This window comes from Talpa occidentalis, unplaced genomic scaffold (assembly GCF_014898055.3).
Source record: "Talpa occidentalis isolate TD23 unplaced genomic scaffold, MPIMG_talOcc4v2.1 talOcc4.7, whole genome shotgun sequence".
Lineage (NCBI taxonomy): Eukaryota > Metazoa > Chordata > Mammalia > Eulipotyphla > Talpidae > Talpa > Talpa occidentalis.
Window position 1 is genome coordinate 15,311,017 of NW_023605083.1, and position 16,340 is coordinate 15,327,356.

Consider the following 16,340-nt stretch of genomic DNA (forward strand, 5'->3'; position numbering starts at 1 on the left):
CGCTCGCTCTCTCGAGCTTTCTCTCTCTACCCCCAAATGCCTTTGTTTTGTTTTGTGGCTCCTGTCTGCGGACAATTAACGGCTTTGGTTCGCCACCGCACCCTCCAGTCCCACGCACAAGTGGCCCGGAGTTGCGGCGGGGCTCGCGGGGCGGCGAGAGGGAGCCGGCGCGCGGCCCCTCGCCCACGGCCACGGCGCGCGCCCAGCCCCGCGCCCTGGACATGGGGAGCGGGCGCCCGCGCGCTGCCAGGGCGGCTGTGCCGGGCGAGGCCGCCGGGGGTGGGCAGGGCCCGGGCCCGCGAGCTTCAGCCCCAGGCGAGGCCCTTCGAGCGCCTGCTGCGGCTCGGCGCCCCTGCCCGCAGTGCCCGCCGCCCCTCTCGGTGGCGCGAGCGCCCGGGGACGACTCTGGCTTTAGAGCAGGTTTAGCCGGGGGACTGAGCCCTGATAAACAACCAGCGGACTTGGATAAGGGGACTCCAGCCCGGGTCATGGTGGGCGCCTCTAAACTCCGCTGCAGGCGGTGGGCGGGCGACCAGCGAGAAAGAGTCGGAGATTGTGGTCCGGGGACCCATTCCTTTGCTTACTTTGGGGATCTGAAAGTCTGGTCCCAGTGATCCGCACTTTGAGGCTTCCAGGGACCACACCACAAAGGCGGTCTTTACGTTGACACGAGTTAGTGGGTCGTGGAGAACGTGAAGGACTTTTAGAACATGTACATTTTGTGGAGGGAGACCTGTTCGTTGGACGATATTTGGGCGTAGCTGGTAAGGCAGAAAGTAATGCTGGAGAAGTACGGTCATTTCTAAAATTTCTAAAAATTTCACTTTGAAGATAGTCCTGAGTCTTTAGGGATAATGCGAGGAAATAAAGTACTGGCTCCATACTTTTTTTTTTTTTTTTTTAAGAACACTGTTTAGAGCTTTTTCAACCAGACTATCAAATGTGAAAGTGGCCAGACCGAGCAGACTTACCTGGGGGTAGTTTTCACAGCCGCCCGGCTAACTAAGCAATAGACGAACTAACCAAAAGTCTTAGCCCAGAGTTATTTGAAGCAGAATTTTAAATCTCTAAAGGTGTGGGCAGTTGATTTCAGCTTTTAGGAGGATGTGTCACGATTAGTAATTGATGGCCATTTTCTTTGACGTTGGCATAATATCCAAGCAATTAAAGAAGTGTCACCTAGTTTTAGGTGTGTTATAATTTTTTAAAATTTAATATCACCACGATGCATTTTTATAATGGACAAATGATTAAGATTTCAATTGTATGACAATTACAAGTCATTGAGATTCAAAAGGACTAAGGCATTCATAAATTGTGAATGAAGATGAAAACAATGATAAGGCTTATTCAGTGATTGGATACAGTCCTGTAGCTTTTTGGCTGACACATTTTTTATTGTTTATATTTTGTTTGGCGTCTGAGTATGATTAACTTAGATATGGCTATTTTCAGCAAGTAAAATGTGCACTTTATTTAACAAAACTGGGAAAATAAGTTGCGGAGCTATTTGTATTTTTAAAACTGTGAATAATGGCCTGTAAATATGATGATGAAACTGTTTCAGGTATAACTAACGAATTGCCTTTAGTTGTGAAAGTTATCCTTAGTGTTATCCCCCAGCAAGATTTTTTTCCCTATTTCTGATCAAACTCATCCATCCACTTGCTATTATTTATACTCTGGGATCATTATTGAAACATAGTTCAAATAAAATATAATGAGGTGAGCTTTTCGCTTTCAAAGTACTGTATCACTATTCTCACCTGTAAAGGATTGCTGTTCTATACTAATTTATATTGGCCTTTCAGAAACCTTGCTAGTGATTGCAGTGCATTTTTAGTTTCCTCTAAATAGGTATTGAAAAGTCACTAGTTTTATCTTAAATCGTGTAAGTTAAATACTGCAACGTTGTGACATATGGAATATTTGGAGCCTATACAGCATAATCATTCAGCTCTCTCATTAGTGTTCAAGGACCCTTACTTACCAACATTAATTCATAATGACTAATAATATTCTCTACTATTTTACTAATGTAGATCTAGGTTGACATATTAAAACTGATGTTAGGATTAAAGGCCTATAATACTAGAGAAGGAACTTTGCCTTAGAATGCTGACTTAACTGATATGTATGGGACTTGAAAGGTAATGTAAGGTGTGCAAGAGTAAGGGCACAGTGATGGTGTTATCTTATTTTTAATCAGACCCAATAGTTTGCCTTTGTATCTATTACCAATGCCTAATAGCTATAGCAAAAACATTTCTTAGGCTATATAAATACAAAACAGAGTAACATTCTTAACTGGTTGAAAACTTTATAAATACAAAGTGTCTCAGTTGTTGCAATAGGTATCTAGGTTTTAGAAAGAATCTTAATTCAAAAGGAGCTCAAGTTGAAGCTGCTATTTAGCAAAATATTAGGCAAAAGGATTAGTACATCAGTATAAATCAGTATTTATGCATCAACATAAATAAAAAAGAAAATTAAGAATCATATATGATGTCAATTTGCTTTTTAAGAAATAATGTAAACCCTTAATATAACTTTCACTTGGTATGATTGCATTGAACTTTTTCTTTCATTGTCTTCAAGTTCTTTAGGTACATTTTTAATGGTTTATTGTTATATAGCGGTGCTCTAAAAGCACCTACTCTTTACTCTCCCATCTGTGTATTAGTCTAATTTTCCATCCCTTTCAGGTGAACCATTGTTTCTGTGAAGAAAAATAAATATTTCTAGTGGAATTAGGACTGTTTACTTTTATATTTGAAATTTGTAACTTATTTTATCAATTTAGTTCAACTAAAGGAAGTTCTAAAGAAATAAGATTACTGCATGTCAGTGTGTTTTAATCAAAATTCTGAAAGGGCAGGGTGGCAAATTACCTAAGTATAGAGCCATTAGATCTTAGATCACTAACATGCCTTGCTTCCAAAATTTTTTTCATGATTGTTTAAAGTGTTATTTTAATGATCTATATACTAGGACATTTGAATATCTTAACCACTCTTTTTTGGATGAAGACAGTTATGTTGCTCCATAGTCATAGCACCCAAAATCATTAAAATATATTGTAACTCTGCCTTAGAAAAAAAATTGCACTAGGAAGGTAACATTTTAGGCATGTTGATACAGAAATGTATGATTTTAGCAAGCCTCCACTTATTATCATTTTTTTGAGGATGTTTCCTTGTCAAGTAAGTATTTCACTCCAAAGCAATCTACATAATAGTAAAACCACTAAAGATATGTATAAGGCAACTTTATGGACTAAGAAAGTTTGCTACTTCTGTTTATCAATAAGGAAAAAAAGAAGTAGGTTTTAAAACATTATGTGGCAGCTCTGGCACAACTCAAGGCAACCTTAAAATTGTTTCTGTGTGCATTTGCTAAGAAATTCCAAATTCAACTCTCAGATTTGCATTTTTGACTTTAAAATAATTTATTAAAATTTTGAAATTTCCTACATGATAGATGATTTGAAACACAAATTGAATCAAAAGTATGTTTGATGTCTTTATAAGAAAATGAAATGTCACTGAACATAGTACTTAAGGATATAAGTACTTAAGTTACTGCGTTGCTTGATATTTATTAAAATAACGTTGCATTTTCAAAAAGCGTGGCAAGGGTATAATGAGTCAGAAAAAGCTCCCCCTTATATGTACTCTTTACATTCCCAAGTTTTTAGTTTACGACGGTATATATGTGTGTTTTTTGATCATGTCAATAAATCATAGCAAAAGTCAGATTATAAGAACTGAGTCCCCAAAGCGCGTTTAAGTCCATATTTCCTTGAGCAGGTTTCCTTCTGCAAGTATTTTAAAGGGGAATAAACAAAGTTTTTGTAGTTACAGAGAAAGCTAAAAGCATGGCATCAGAAAGTGTATGGAGATAGGAGGTCTTATCATGGGCTGTGGTTGCTGTGAGCAGGGCTGCCTTCCCACACAAAGAACAGATTGTGGTTTAACTCTTTCCATGGCCTAGTTTAATGTGCTCGAATAGTAACCGAATTGTTCAAATCTCTGCTGGAAACTACTGATCGGTTTAATGATTTCCTCTATGGCACTTGGTTATGCCTCATACTGTGATGTAATCATCTGTATTCTGTATTGTTATAAAATTTTGATTTACACTTATTCAGCTGTGGGAACATTTTTCGGCAATATGTTAAAACACTTGATAGCTGCATTATTGATTGGCTAGGACATACACCTCTTCCATGTCTGAATTGCAAACTGCTAATGTGCCGCGCTCCGTCTTTAGTGTTGAAACTTTGAATTTCATATTAAAAATTGATTCATAATTACATGGGATTTTTTGGGATACCTTCTTTGTTTAGTTTCCCTTAGTTGTACTTTCATCATCGATAGATACTTCATGGACTTCATCAGCCTGCTGATGAAATAGAATTTATTCCACAGTATTCAGGGTGACTAACACTAGTATGTAAATCCTAACTTGGGATATGATCAGTTAGAAAAAAGTTATTTTTGTGATCAGGGTAACAATATAGTCAGTGTGACCAGAAAAGTGACTGTGGTGGAAGGTCTCATTTGCTTCAGATCCTGGCTTATGGCACACACCCAGGGTGCATGCACAGGATGTGAAGCTCTTTCTCTGACCGGCAATAGGCCTGGTCTTAAGAGACAGGAGACAGGTTTTACCTATGGCAAGAAGTAATGAGACAGTGACTGCTTTGGGAAGTAACTTGAAATATCTGTAGGTAAAGATTATCTTCCCCTATTTGCTGCCTCCCTCCCTTAAAATAGGCTCCTATGAAAGAGGCAGGAAAAAGGCAGACGCCTAAACACTCGAGTAAAAGACTGGATTCTATACAATTGTCCACGTGTAATTCACAAGCACATGCATATGTACACCCACACTCCTGTCTGAGAATGCATATACATAGCAGATGAATTGTATTGATTCCACAGAAGCAGTAAGTGACCAGCGGTGCACTCTTGGTGTCACCCTGCCACCGCATGCAGAGACACAAAGAATGTAAAGTTGGTGCCAAGTTGCCATTTTTCATTGTTCACCTCAGATTGATTTTTAAGGGGTTTAGAATAATTGCCATACTCTTGTGATCGGTTAACAAATTAACTGACTCTGTGGGGCTTCAGTTTCTATAGGAAAGCTGCTGGAAGAACATTAATCCGATTTTTGTTTTCAACTTTAAAAACTTTAATTTAAAAATGCGAGGAGTGTGTATATCTGTGAGAGAGTGTGGGAGTGTGAGCACGAGTGTGAGAGAGAGTGTGTGTGTGTGTGTGTGTGTGTGTGGGGGCTAGTGGTGGTGGTAAGGAAGAGAATCCACTGCTCAAAGTATGGAAACCTTCTGTTCAGGACACTGATAGGACCGGCTGTGTCCTTTGCCCACTTTCCCTCGCTGTATACCGGTTTCTCTAGTTACCACTCTTGGAATGGTGCTGTTTCAGTGTTGGAATGTTGGACGTTTGATAAGAAAATGGATCAAGTTTAATGGCGCATGCTCTTTGTGCCACCAGCAGCCTCTTGCTGAGAGCATGCTCCAAAAGCGGGAACTGTGTGGCATTACACTGAGCATCTATACGCTTTGTGTTTCTGTGCCACAGAGAAGAGAAATGAACTGTGGCATCGCTCCTGCCTTCTGAACAGCTCTGCTCCGATTAAAAAAAATTCTCACTGTGTTCTTTGTAAAATGGTACTGCTTAGTGTTAGTTGGTCAATCAAATATTTAAATATTAAATTAGGTACCAAGTACCTTGGCTGTTTAGGTTTTAAAGAATGTGGATGCATGGTGGGACTGAGGGGGATGGGGCCAGAGTGGAAATACAAATATAAACCTTATTTTCTTTTTAGGAGGGAGAATAAACCTGTGAATTTTGATGGAAAGGGGGCAGCCTGGAATACTTAATTTTCCTCTGATCCTGCTCTATTGATAATTTTGAATAAGAAAAAGAGCGTAATTTTTTTCTGCCTAACTTTTTGTACTGATGTGGAATGGATTGTGGTCTCATATTTTGAGCTTTTCAAACTAAACAGAGTATGTGTGTCGTCTTTCTCCCCGTGTTTTCCACAGGATGAATTTCACCCATTCATCGAGGCACTACTTCCACATGTCCGTGCAATCGCCTATACTTGGTTCAACCTGCAGGCTCGGAAACGCAAGTACTTTAAAAAGCATGAGAAGCGAATGTCAAAGGATGAAGAAAGAGCAGTCAAAGATGAGCTTCTCAGCGAAAAGCCTGAAATCAAACAGAAGTGGGCATCCAGGCTCCTGGCCAAACTGCGCAAAGATATCCGCCAGGAGTACCGAGAGGACTTTGTGCTCACCGTAACTGGCAAGAAGCATCCGTGCTGTGTCTTATCCAATCCAGACCAGAAGGGTAAGATTAGGAGAATCGACTGCCTGCGACAGGCAGACAAAGTCTGGCGTCTGGATCTAGTCATGGTGATCCTGTTCAAAGGCATCCCCTTGGAAAGTACCGATGGAGAGCGGCTCATGAAATCCCCACATTGCACAAACCCAGCACTTTGTGTCCAGCCACATCATATCACAGTATCAGTTAAGGAGCTTGATTTGTTTTTGGCATACTACGTGCAGGAGCAAGGTAGGAGCAGATTGTTCTTTCTTCTCGCACGGCATACACTGCCCACGTATATACGGAATTTCTGGCTCGGGTTAGATGGCTCAAGGCCCCTAGGTCTCTTTTCCCCACTCTGGGTAGAGTGGCGTGCCCGCTTCCACTCACAGGTCCACTGCCATGTGCAAGCCATGGAAATAGACATGAACCTTTCAGACCTGGCTAGGTGTGAATATTTAAAGACCACAAAGAGATGCGTTTTCACATGTCTTTGAAATTATGTATGATTTCAGAGACACAGAATAATCTAAAAATAGAGTTTATTACACTTCACTTTTTGTCTTAGGTTACATTCCTTGCATCTACTTATCTTTTCCCAATTTGAAAATGTGACTTTATTTATGAACAGTCAAAATACTCTTTAATACTCTTTGTGTTAGCCTTAATTAGCGAGGCAGATGAACTTTGTTCGCAAATCTAGTGCTGTTGCACTGAGATAGAATTAATGTTTTCCAGTACAAAATCCTTGAGATAGCCACAGTCAGAAAGTATATGTTAGGTAGCCCTAGATTTATTTAATTTAAATATTTCTATCAACACCTACTTTTGATTATGTAATATTCACTGTAGATTGAATGGATTATAGTTCTTGTTTAAATAGTTTATGTTATCATGTTTTCCCAGAGTGATTTGGGAACACACATAAATATTGTTAGTTTACTTGAATGTAAATTCCATAAAACTTACTGAGGAGAAAAAGTCGCAGCTCTTCTTACAGAACATTACAGAACAAAAACAGAAAGTGGACTGGTTACACTGGTTTAAAATAAATCTCATAAAGAATGCAGTAACCGCATACCATACCTATTTAAAAAAAAAATACTTGATAAAGAGAATGATGTAAATGCTGCCTGAATAATTCAAAAAAGAAAAAAGGTTGTATGTTTTCTGACTATTTTTTGAGTTCATGAAATATGCTTTCTTGTTGTTTTCAGTTTTCTTAATATACATTTACTTGAGTAGGTGAAAATTTCTTTTCTTCAAATGAATGTGTCAGAATATTGATGTCCTTATAGTCACAACAGTCCATAGTAAAACATCATTTTAAAAAAAAGAGCATACCAAAAGTGGACTGAAGTTTGATCTGCCGCAGATGGTGGGTCATTTCCTAACTTGGCCTGGTGGTAGTGGAAATGGCCTGCAGATAGCCAGGTGGCAGACAGTTATCTGATGTTTGTTATATAAATGTGGGATTTAATAAATTGCTATGAACTTTATGATCGCTCGGAAATTATCAGAAAACTAGATACTTATGGCCATTTTGTCTTCTATTTCCTTCATACAGTTTTAGAGCTACGCTTAAATGTCACTTTAAAAGTTTTAATTTGATTTTAAATAATGGTGCTGGCCATCATATACATGGAAAAAGTATTTTTTTTAATGAAAAACTGCATTTACTATTTTCATGCATTTAAAAAATTAACATCCAAATAGTAATGGTTTGAAGAAAAATATAATTTCACCCTGTAGGTCCTAAAATAAAAGCTCATTAACACATGACACTTAATTCCATTGACAGCTGTCTGGGAAGCAACATTTTAAGGTGGGCTGTGTATTTTTTGTTGGAGTGATGGTAAATGTGCTGCAACTGTGTTGTAGAAGTCAAGGCTGCAAGTAAAGTTTTAAAAGTGGGTCATGTGCAGACCCACTTTTCAGTGCAGAGAGGGAAGATTTGCAATCACCTCACTGTTGCTCCCATTTTAACTTGCTTGGAGGCTAGTCCTTGAGGTGTGCCTGCAGGTACATTCACTCCTGGGGCAGGCAGCCAACTCCCTTGGTTGATGAACTGACAATAAAAACTTATCCTTTGGATTTGTGAAGATAGATTGAAGGAAGAAAACTGCCTAACTGCCTTCTGCATTGCACCATCGGTCATGATAATCATAAAGTTTTGTGCAACTCTCGGAGACCATGTGTTCAGATCAAACATTGATTTTGTTGTTGCTTCAATGGTCTGCATTGTAAGAACTTTTCATTATTTTACCCTGCGCGTCTCATTTGTATCCTCTGCTACCTGCCAGTACATCATCTCTTCTTAACATCTGTTGGTTCTTTTTTGAAAAAGTCACATCAGGATGCTTTTGTGTTTCTCCTTTTTCAAAACCTATCTTTTGGGGGGTTGGGGGTAGGGGGGTGTAGGTTAATTATGTCGTTCCGTGGTGCAGTTGATTAAAGAAGGCATTTAACAGATAAGTCTGTAGTCAATCAGAAGGCTGCGTATCGCCCATTACCACTTTTAATTTCTCCTCTAAGTACATGAAAACCCACTTAAGTGTGTTTTATAAATTAGGTGAAGAAGTATCAAGAAAAACATGAAAGAAAAATTAGAAAAGAAAAATGTGATGTTTGCAACAGAATGAGCAACAAAATTACCTTTCCCCCCCTTTTTCTCTCGCCCCACTTCTAAAGGACTGGGAGGAAAACATGAGAAAGAACAGAGAGAATGCCAAAGATGGTTGCCACTGGCACCAGGATTGGCATCAGACCCTCTTTGTTTAGCTCAGGATGCCTGTGATTTGTTAGTTGGCATCCGCATTGCAGTGTGGAGTGATGTTACAATATATTGACAATTTCCAGATCTAGAAATGTCAATAGTCCTCTTAGTTATTTATACAAGATCACAAATGCATCTCTTCTGGAGGATATACAGACCAACATGTAATAAAGTTCCATTGTTGACCAACTTCCTCTGCTTTCCTTTTTTCCCTCTTTCTTTTTTGGTTCAACCCACACTTTTTTTTTTCTTTATGCCCAGCAGCCTCATCTTTTTTGAAATGTGGGAAGAGTTACTAGGTCTTAGACACAAGCTATAGTGCTACATCTGCATCTGATATGGTTTTGGGAAAAAATGTATGCATTTTGAAATCATTTTTGATATCCAGATCATTAGACTTTTGCATCACATGGCCGCAAGGCAGTCTTCTCTTTAAAGCTAAATCTCTTTGTTATTCAGCTTCTTCTATGCATATAGCCTGGTTGACCGCAATTCAGCCCATTTTTCTATTCCTCTACTTTAGTAAAGGGTCATGTTCGATATAATCATTGATAAAATTATATAGCCCCCATTTTACCTAAAACATACACATTATTTGGGAGCAACTGTGTTTAAATCCATAAAATCATTTGACGTTATTGATTCAGAGGGCTGCGCTTCGGCTGTTTCGTTGCTACAAGAACCGCCATTTTGTTTGTGAAGTGCCAGGCGAGGGGAAAAAAAAGGCAGACACTGTGCTTGATGCCAATAATGGTTGCCAGTGGCACCGAGGTTGGCATCAGACCCTCTTTGTCTAGTTGCTGAATGCCTTTGATTCGTTGGTTGGCATCCGCATTGCAGTGGGCACACTGGAAAGTTTTTGACAATCTCTGAATGAAAGCTGCTTGCTTGTTTGCTGCAGCAAACCTTAGCTAATATAAAACCCTTCCTTTTTAAAAAAAGATATATATTTTTAAAAGACTGTGACAGCTTAAAGGAAAAATTAGTTCTAAAGTGGCCTCCATTTTTCCCAAAGATATTAAAGATAGCCAATGATTCTTGGGCAGGTGGTACCTATTCCCCATATTGTCTTTGTTATTGCATTCATGAAAGCAAAGCAAAACAAAACAAAACACAAACCAGGCAAGCCTTGCACAACACACCTTCCTGGGCCATAAATGTACTCTAGGATGCCGGGTGTGCTATGAGAAGGGTGTGGAGGACAAGCCGAATGTAGTGATAAGAAATGCATTCGTCATGACTGACTTGGTGCATTCAGGCACATCCCTGCTTATTTCTTATGCAATGTTTAGTTCCCTCAGTTTCCACACTTCCAAATTTTAGAGTAACACATTGAGAGAAGACCTTGCTTTTCTTTCTAGTTAGTAATGTGTAACAGTGTAAATGCTAAGGAAAAAAAAAAAAAAAAAAAACCTTAATGAGGAAATCTGTGTGTTAATGTCTGATATAAATCAGTCATTGCCGAATTCCTCAATTCTGCATCAAAATGTTGCCAAATTCTCAGAGCACAATTCTGCACACCAGGAAAAACAATCAAAAGGCTAAAATAATTTTGGTTGAAGTTTCCTAGATAGTTAGCATTAATATTGCTTTCCGGTTAACCACCATTATCTCCTTAATTAATAAGAAGGATTAGCAGTTCTACCCAAAGGGCCGCACAGAATGGAGTCTGGCCTTTGGGAGGCCTTGAGTCCCCAGGCCCGGCCCTGTGTGAAGGGGAAGAAAGGCCGGGTGTGTAAGGTCAGGGGGCTGCGATTTCTCTTAGGCAGAGGAGGGTTTTGAAGAAAGAGAGGTCCACACCTCTAAGAAAGGAGTTTAAAGATCTCAGGAGATAGTAACTGTTGTCATGAATTTAAGAGATTAGTTTAAACTGAGTTGGTCTCACTGATCTTTGGACTGTGCTTTGCACTCTTATTAAACATGTTTTGGAGAGCTAGGGAGTATCCAGAAACCCCTCCTGGCTGTCATGAGGAGTACCCTTTAGCCTTGTTGAACTCTTAAAACTGTGATCCATTCTTGAATGGCATCTTCATTGTGTTGTTAAATGTTATGATCAGGGAGGAACATTCTGAAGTTGTGAAAAATGTGCCTTGTTTACAGGGGAAGTTGTAATGATTATTATTGTTTTTGAAATAGAATCCTTCCTGGTTGTCATCTATCATTAGTGAGGAAGCAAACGCTAAGAATTATTTTCCTCTTTCTTCCTTTCCTCCTAAAAGTTACTTTTAGAAGCCTTTTGGGTAACAATTATTTCTTTATGGAAAGCTTAAGTAGATAATTGTCTGCAAGCTGACAGCACATTTTAACATTTTAATAAATTTCACTTCATTTGCAGGTATTTCCCATTATGGGGGAAACTAAGCTTTCATTATTTGCTCAAATGAGGCTGATCTCTAGGGTGATTTGGTGTGCTTGCATTATGAAATGGTCAGAGGGCATACGTTTGTATGGAGGAACAGTACTCTGAAGGCATGTTTGACTTAGGGGAACACTGTTAAGCTTTCCCATCTAGCATCCTGTCCTTAACTGAACTCATGAACTCTAGTGCTCATTTGTTTGCATTCTGGCTCACATGCAGTTCACCAGATAAAGAAGGGCTCTTATTGGTTTGTCTTACTCCTGGGCTTAATGAGACCTTTGTGGGAACATATATTGTAAGATAAGATACTTAGCAATTTTCTCACTGATAAGAAGAAAACACAGACTAAGGGGCCAAAAGTTGCCCTCTAAGCCATGATGTTCCTGCCACAAGATAGCTTTACCAGACAATTCAAGAGTTAAACTCTGAGGCCGCAGTTGCCAGCTGGGAAAGCTTGGCATCTGTGTTCTGATATGGCAAACTAAGCTCTTGCATTGCTGTTAATATGATCTCACTTTTCAAAGGGAATGGGGAGAGAGAGAGAGGTGGGGGTGAGGTCTGGGGGCGGGGGGAGGAGGCTCCTTTTTATATCAACTATGATTTTCAAACATTATAAAACATATATAATATATTATGACCCACGTTCTGGAGGCAAAAATGATTGGTAAAAGATCCCACTGACAGCACTGGGCATTCCTCTCTACCCAATACCTTCTCCCATATACACAGCTCTGTAAATTTTGTAATAAATTTTTTTCACTAGGTTCTGAGTTTGGATTTGCAAATAGAGCGTGCTGTGTTCCTTGTGAGGTAAAATAACTTCACCTGTGAAAGATCATAAATGATGTTTGTTATTCAGGAATAATAGTAATTTGGGGGAACTGCACCGCAATGACAGGAGATAATGATTGGGGCTTCCTAAAGCTGGCCCCCGATAGAGTTAGCATGTGTGCCTGGGGACCCAGAGCTGGCTGGAGCCATCGAGGGAGGTCACTGCTTTAGTTCTTTAAAGTTTCTGTTTTCTAATGTGGCACCTAAGAAATCTGTGCAAGCACAAATGTAATATAGATTTGGTAGGATTTTTCTATTTACTTCCTTGTTTAACCCTAAATTTTAGAATTTAGGAGAAAACTGCCAAAAGGAAATTAAAGTTTTAATCCTCCACTACCTTGTTCCTTTTAAGTTGGCACTATAATTTGAAACGACAGTCCAAGGTATCTGCCTTGGTAAAGTCTTTCTCCTCATAAACTTTCATGATGCCTGACTGATCTGAAAAACTACACCAGTGCGCTTAAAAAAACTGGTTTATGACAGACACTCTTTCACTCTTGTCATCTGTGCCAGCGAGTTCACATCACAGCACCTGAACAGGGAGGGACCCAGTAGAAGGGTGAGTCAGAATTCTCTGGAATTCTTAAAAATTGAGATAGGTGAGCTTTCATTTCTGTCATCCTAGAGGCTTCCATGATAACTGACTTTATAACCAAAGGAATAATTATTGCTTTGTGTGAAGGGCTTGCAGAGAGTGGAAATAGCATCTGAAATGCTTGCTAAGGTAGCATCTGAAATGCTTGCTAAATATTGGAAAACCCTGGGCAAAGGCAGGGTGATCCTTTACTCTGAAACTAGCTTTTGGGTAGAAGTTTCTCTTCAGTTCGTGCGCGAGTAGCATTTTCTGGTTTGAGGTTGATGACAGCACAGCGGGCTCAGTATCTATGCTGTGACAGAGCAAAGGATTAGGCAATATAATGTTCAAAGCAAAGTTTTCCAACTCTTTTTCCTCCATCCTTGTGGAGGAGGAATAATTTTAGAAATCTCAAGGACTAGTGGTTATGCGATCGGAAACTGGAGTTATTACAGCAGCATGCCTCAGCGCCAAGCCCAGCGAGAGGGGGACTTCCTCTTACTCATGCTCACTTTTCTGTGGCAACGTGGTATGTCGTCTCATTTTAACATTCTTGGGTCCTTGAACTCTAATTATGTGATGTGGTTAATTTAACTGAATTCAGTTGTTGGGATTTGGCATAGAGAATAAATCATCAAACTGCAGAGAACTTGTGAAAACTAAATGTGTGTAGTGAGGAGTGAGTCTGTGGGATTAGTTTGTATTAGACTGAATGTTACAGGATGTGAGACTAATGGGACTTGAATGGTTGGGCTTTTTGGTTGTTATATTATTCAGAAAATTGGAAGAAATGGCTACCAATTAACCAATGAGGTGGAAAGACCTTGGGGCTGAATTGAAGGCCACACGTACCAAAAAAAAAAAAAAAAGAAAAAAGCCTCAAAATTTACAAGCAATGTTCTAAGATGGGAATGCAAACTCTTCTTGTGCATAAATATATTTATAATAAGACACTTAGGTAGCACTGTTTCTCTTTGTTTACGATGGTAGTTTAAACAGGATACCATTGATGAATCTCAGACAAATTAAAGGACTCCGAATAAGGACTATATAATTGAAAATATGGGGTGATGGATGAAGTAATTTTACTAGCTGAGAGTTGCCTGGAGGTTGTATATTTTCGGAATCCCATTTTAATGCAGTTCAGAGCGTGTAGTAAGTTATGGATGAAGCACAAATCAGTTGAAAATGGAATTTGTTTAAGCAAGTGCAAAAAAAAAAATCAGCAATGCCTTTGGAAAAAAGTCTTTAGTCTAAGTATATCCAGTTTTAAAATTCTGGTTAGCCTCATCTCCATTTCTCAAAATAAATAGTTTTCCACTGAATTTTAAAATGCACATGTTTTTTCACAAACTACACAATATTAATAAGCATCAGTTAATATTGAACACTTAATATATCGCCTGATGCCAAATAAAACTGAAGATTTTTTTTATAACTTGATTTTTCAAAATTCACATTGGAAAAAAATACATGGAGAAAGGCATTACTGTTAACAGGGAATGCTGTAGCGTAGGACAAAAATCTAATCATGAGCACAGATGTTAAGAAGTTATTTGAAATAGGGTGTATTCTGTAATTCATGTGAGCAAGGGATTACATTTATGCCTATGCTAATAACACAAGTATGTCAATATGAAGCCTATACCCTTCTATTAGTGAATTCTAAAGTGTGAAAAATGTTCCTGCTTAGGACAACTTGTATTTTATTATTCTGACATCTGCAGTTTCTGGATGGATTACCTTAAATTTGCTATGCTATGTTAAAAGCCTTGTTTTATGAGGTCGGTCTCAGCTTCTGGCCTTGGTGTCAGGAACCCTGCTACGTGATGCAACTTGCCTTGTTAGGTTTAATTGACCAAAGCTGATGTGTTAAAACAATTCATTTGTGCTGTAACTTATGCCCTGGCTAAGTTGCTACCTGAATCCCTTGACCTTGACTTGTCTGGGTCATGAAATGGCTGCAAGCTGTTTGACCTTTCCATTGTGTAGTAATGTCACTGTTTCCTCTTATTCTTTTATGGTAATAGCTGACAAAAAGCCCCGGCCCTGACTTTACACCCCAGTGGATTCGAGGCTGCCCTCTGCAGTAGCTGAGTCTTCTGTTTGACATGGTCTGGCTGTAGAAGTGACTTTCTTTTGTTTACTGACAGTGATGGGGACAAATTTGCAGCCCTCTTTGCTCCAGGAGGTGGGGGATAGTATTCTGGCATTTGGAGGGATTTGGATTCCTTCTGCTTAGATTTTCAGTTTCTGTGTTTTATGATGATGCTTATCACAATTTCCTTTCCCCCACTCTTGCGAGGCTGACATTTCAGCTTTTTATATTTATGGTTTCCTTAATAATCACATTTCAACATTTTCAGCTGTTACAATAAAAATATTTTATTGTCATTACACAGGGTAAAAGTGGTAAATATCGTTAGGCTTTTGGTTACCGATGTGTAAGTCCTAAAATGACTGATTTTTCTACTTACCACATAAATAATTGCCCGGTATCAGAGAAAACTGTATACTAAAAATGTAGGATAAAGACAAAATTAAAAAAAAAAAAAGAGAGTAATGTTATAATCTGATGTATTCCTTATCACTTTTATGGAAAGCCTATTTGTGACTTAAATAACTAAATTTCATGACAGAATAGTGAACCATTAGTAAAATTTGAAGTTTTTATTTCTGTGGGGACTTTTGCTAGCATATGATATTAAATATTTATTTTAATGAGTATAAAAATTTTCTCTTTTCTTTATGTACATGTGCTCTGCTCTCCATTCCTCATATATAAAGACAGGGAATTTTACCTCTGTTCTTCTCTTCTGTAGCAGTGAAATTATTTTTAAAATATTGGAAATGCCTTCTAAAATGTTAAAACAGTTATTTTTATCCTACCAAATTTTTCTTTGCCAAATATGACATTGTAGTTCATGATTTTTCCTATATTTGCCAGATTAAATATTTAAAATCCAAGCTGTTACATTTTATTTTTAAATTATTAGAGGAAAAAAGGAAGTTTAAGTTAGAATGTGCATTTCCTTACTTGCATGTCGCATACTGTTTATTCATGTGTGTGGATACACTGACAGATGAGAGACAATGTGGTATAGGCACTAGAACTTGGGGGGAAAGCACTAGTTTTTCTATTCCTATTTTTAGAATATCTGAAATGGCAGGTGAGAGGTTTTTATTTTTGGTAGTTTTAAAGAATTTTTAACCAGGAATGTTCACAAGATGAAAGAATTGAGTGTCGTTTTTTTTTTTTTTTTTTTTTTCCAGCGTTCATCTTGTCAATAATCCTGTAGCGTAGGGGTCTGTGCAAGAACAGTGAGTGTGCAATGTGGGGGCCTGATTGTAGTCAGTACTCTGAGTTTCTCTCTCTTCTTTAAAATCAATCTAGACTTGAAAACATCTCTCCTGCCTTCTGCTTATCAATTGGCATCCACAGTGGTA

General features: G+C 38.6%; 1 protein-coding gene across 7 annotated transcripts in view; it reads left to right on the forward strand.

The window, feature by feature from the left end:
- Positions 1-16,340, forward strand: part of NFIB (nuclear factor I B) — a 233,137-nt gene that overhangs the window by 657 nt on the left and 216,140 nt on the right. For 6 of the 7 annotated variants that reach the window (XM_037494564.2, XM_054689684.1, XM_037494563.2 and 3 more), the window contains exon 2: positions 6,071-6,602. In XM_037494564.2, the coding sequence (XP_037350461.2) occupies positions 6,071-6,602 (532 nt within the window). Of the gene's footprint in view, positions 1-474; positions 765-6,070; positions 6,603-16,340 lie in introns of those variants that run through there. The other variant, XM_054689688.1, reaches the window with a different exon arrangement.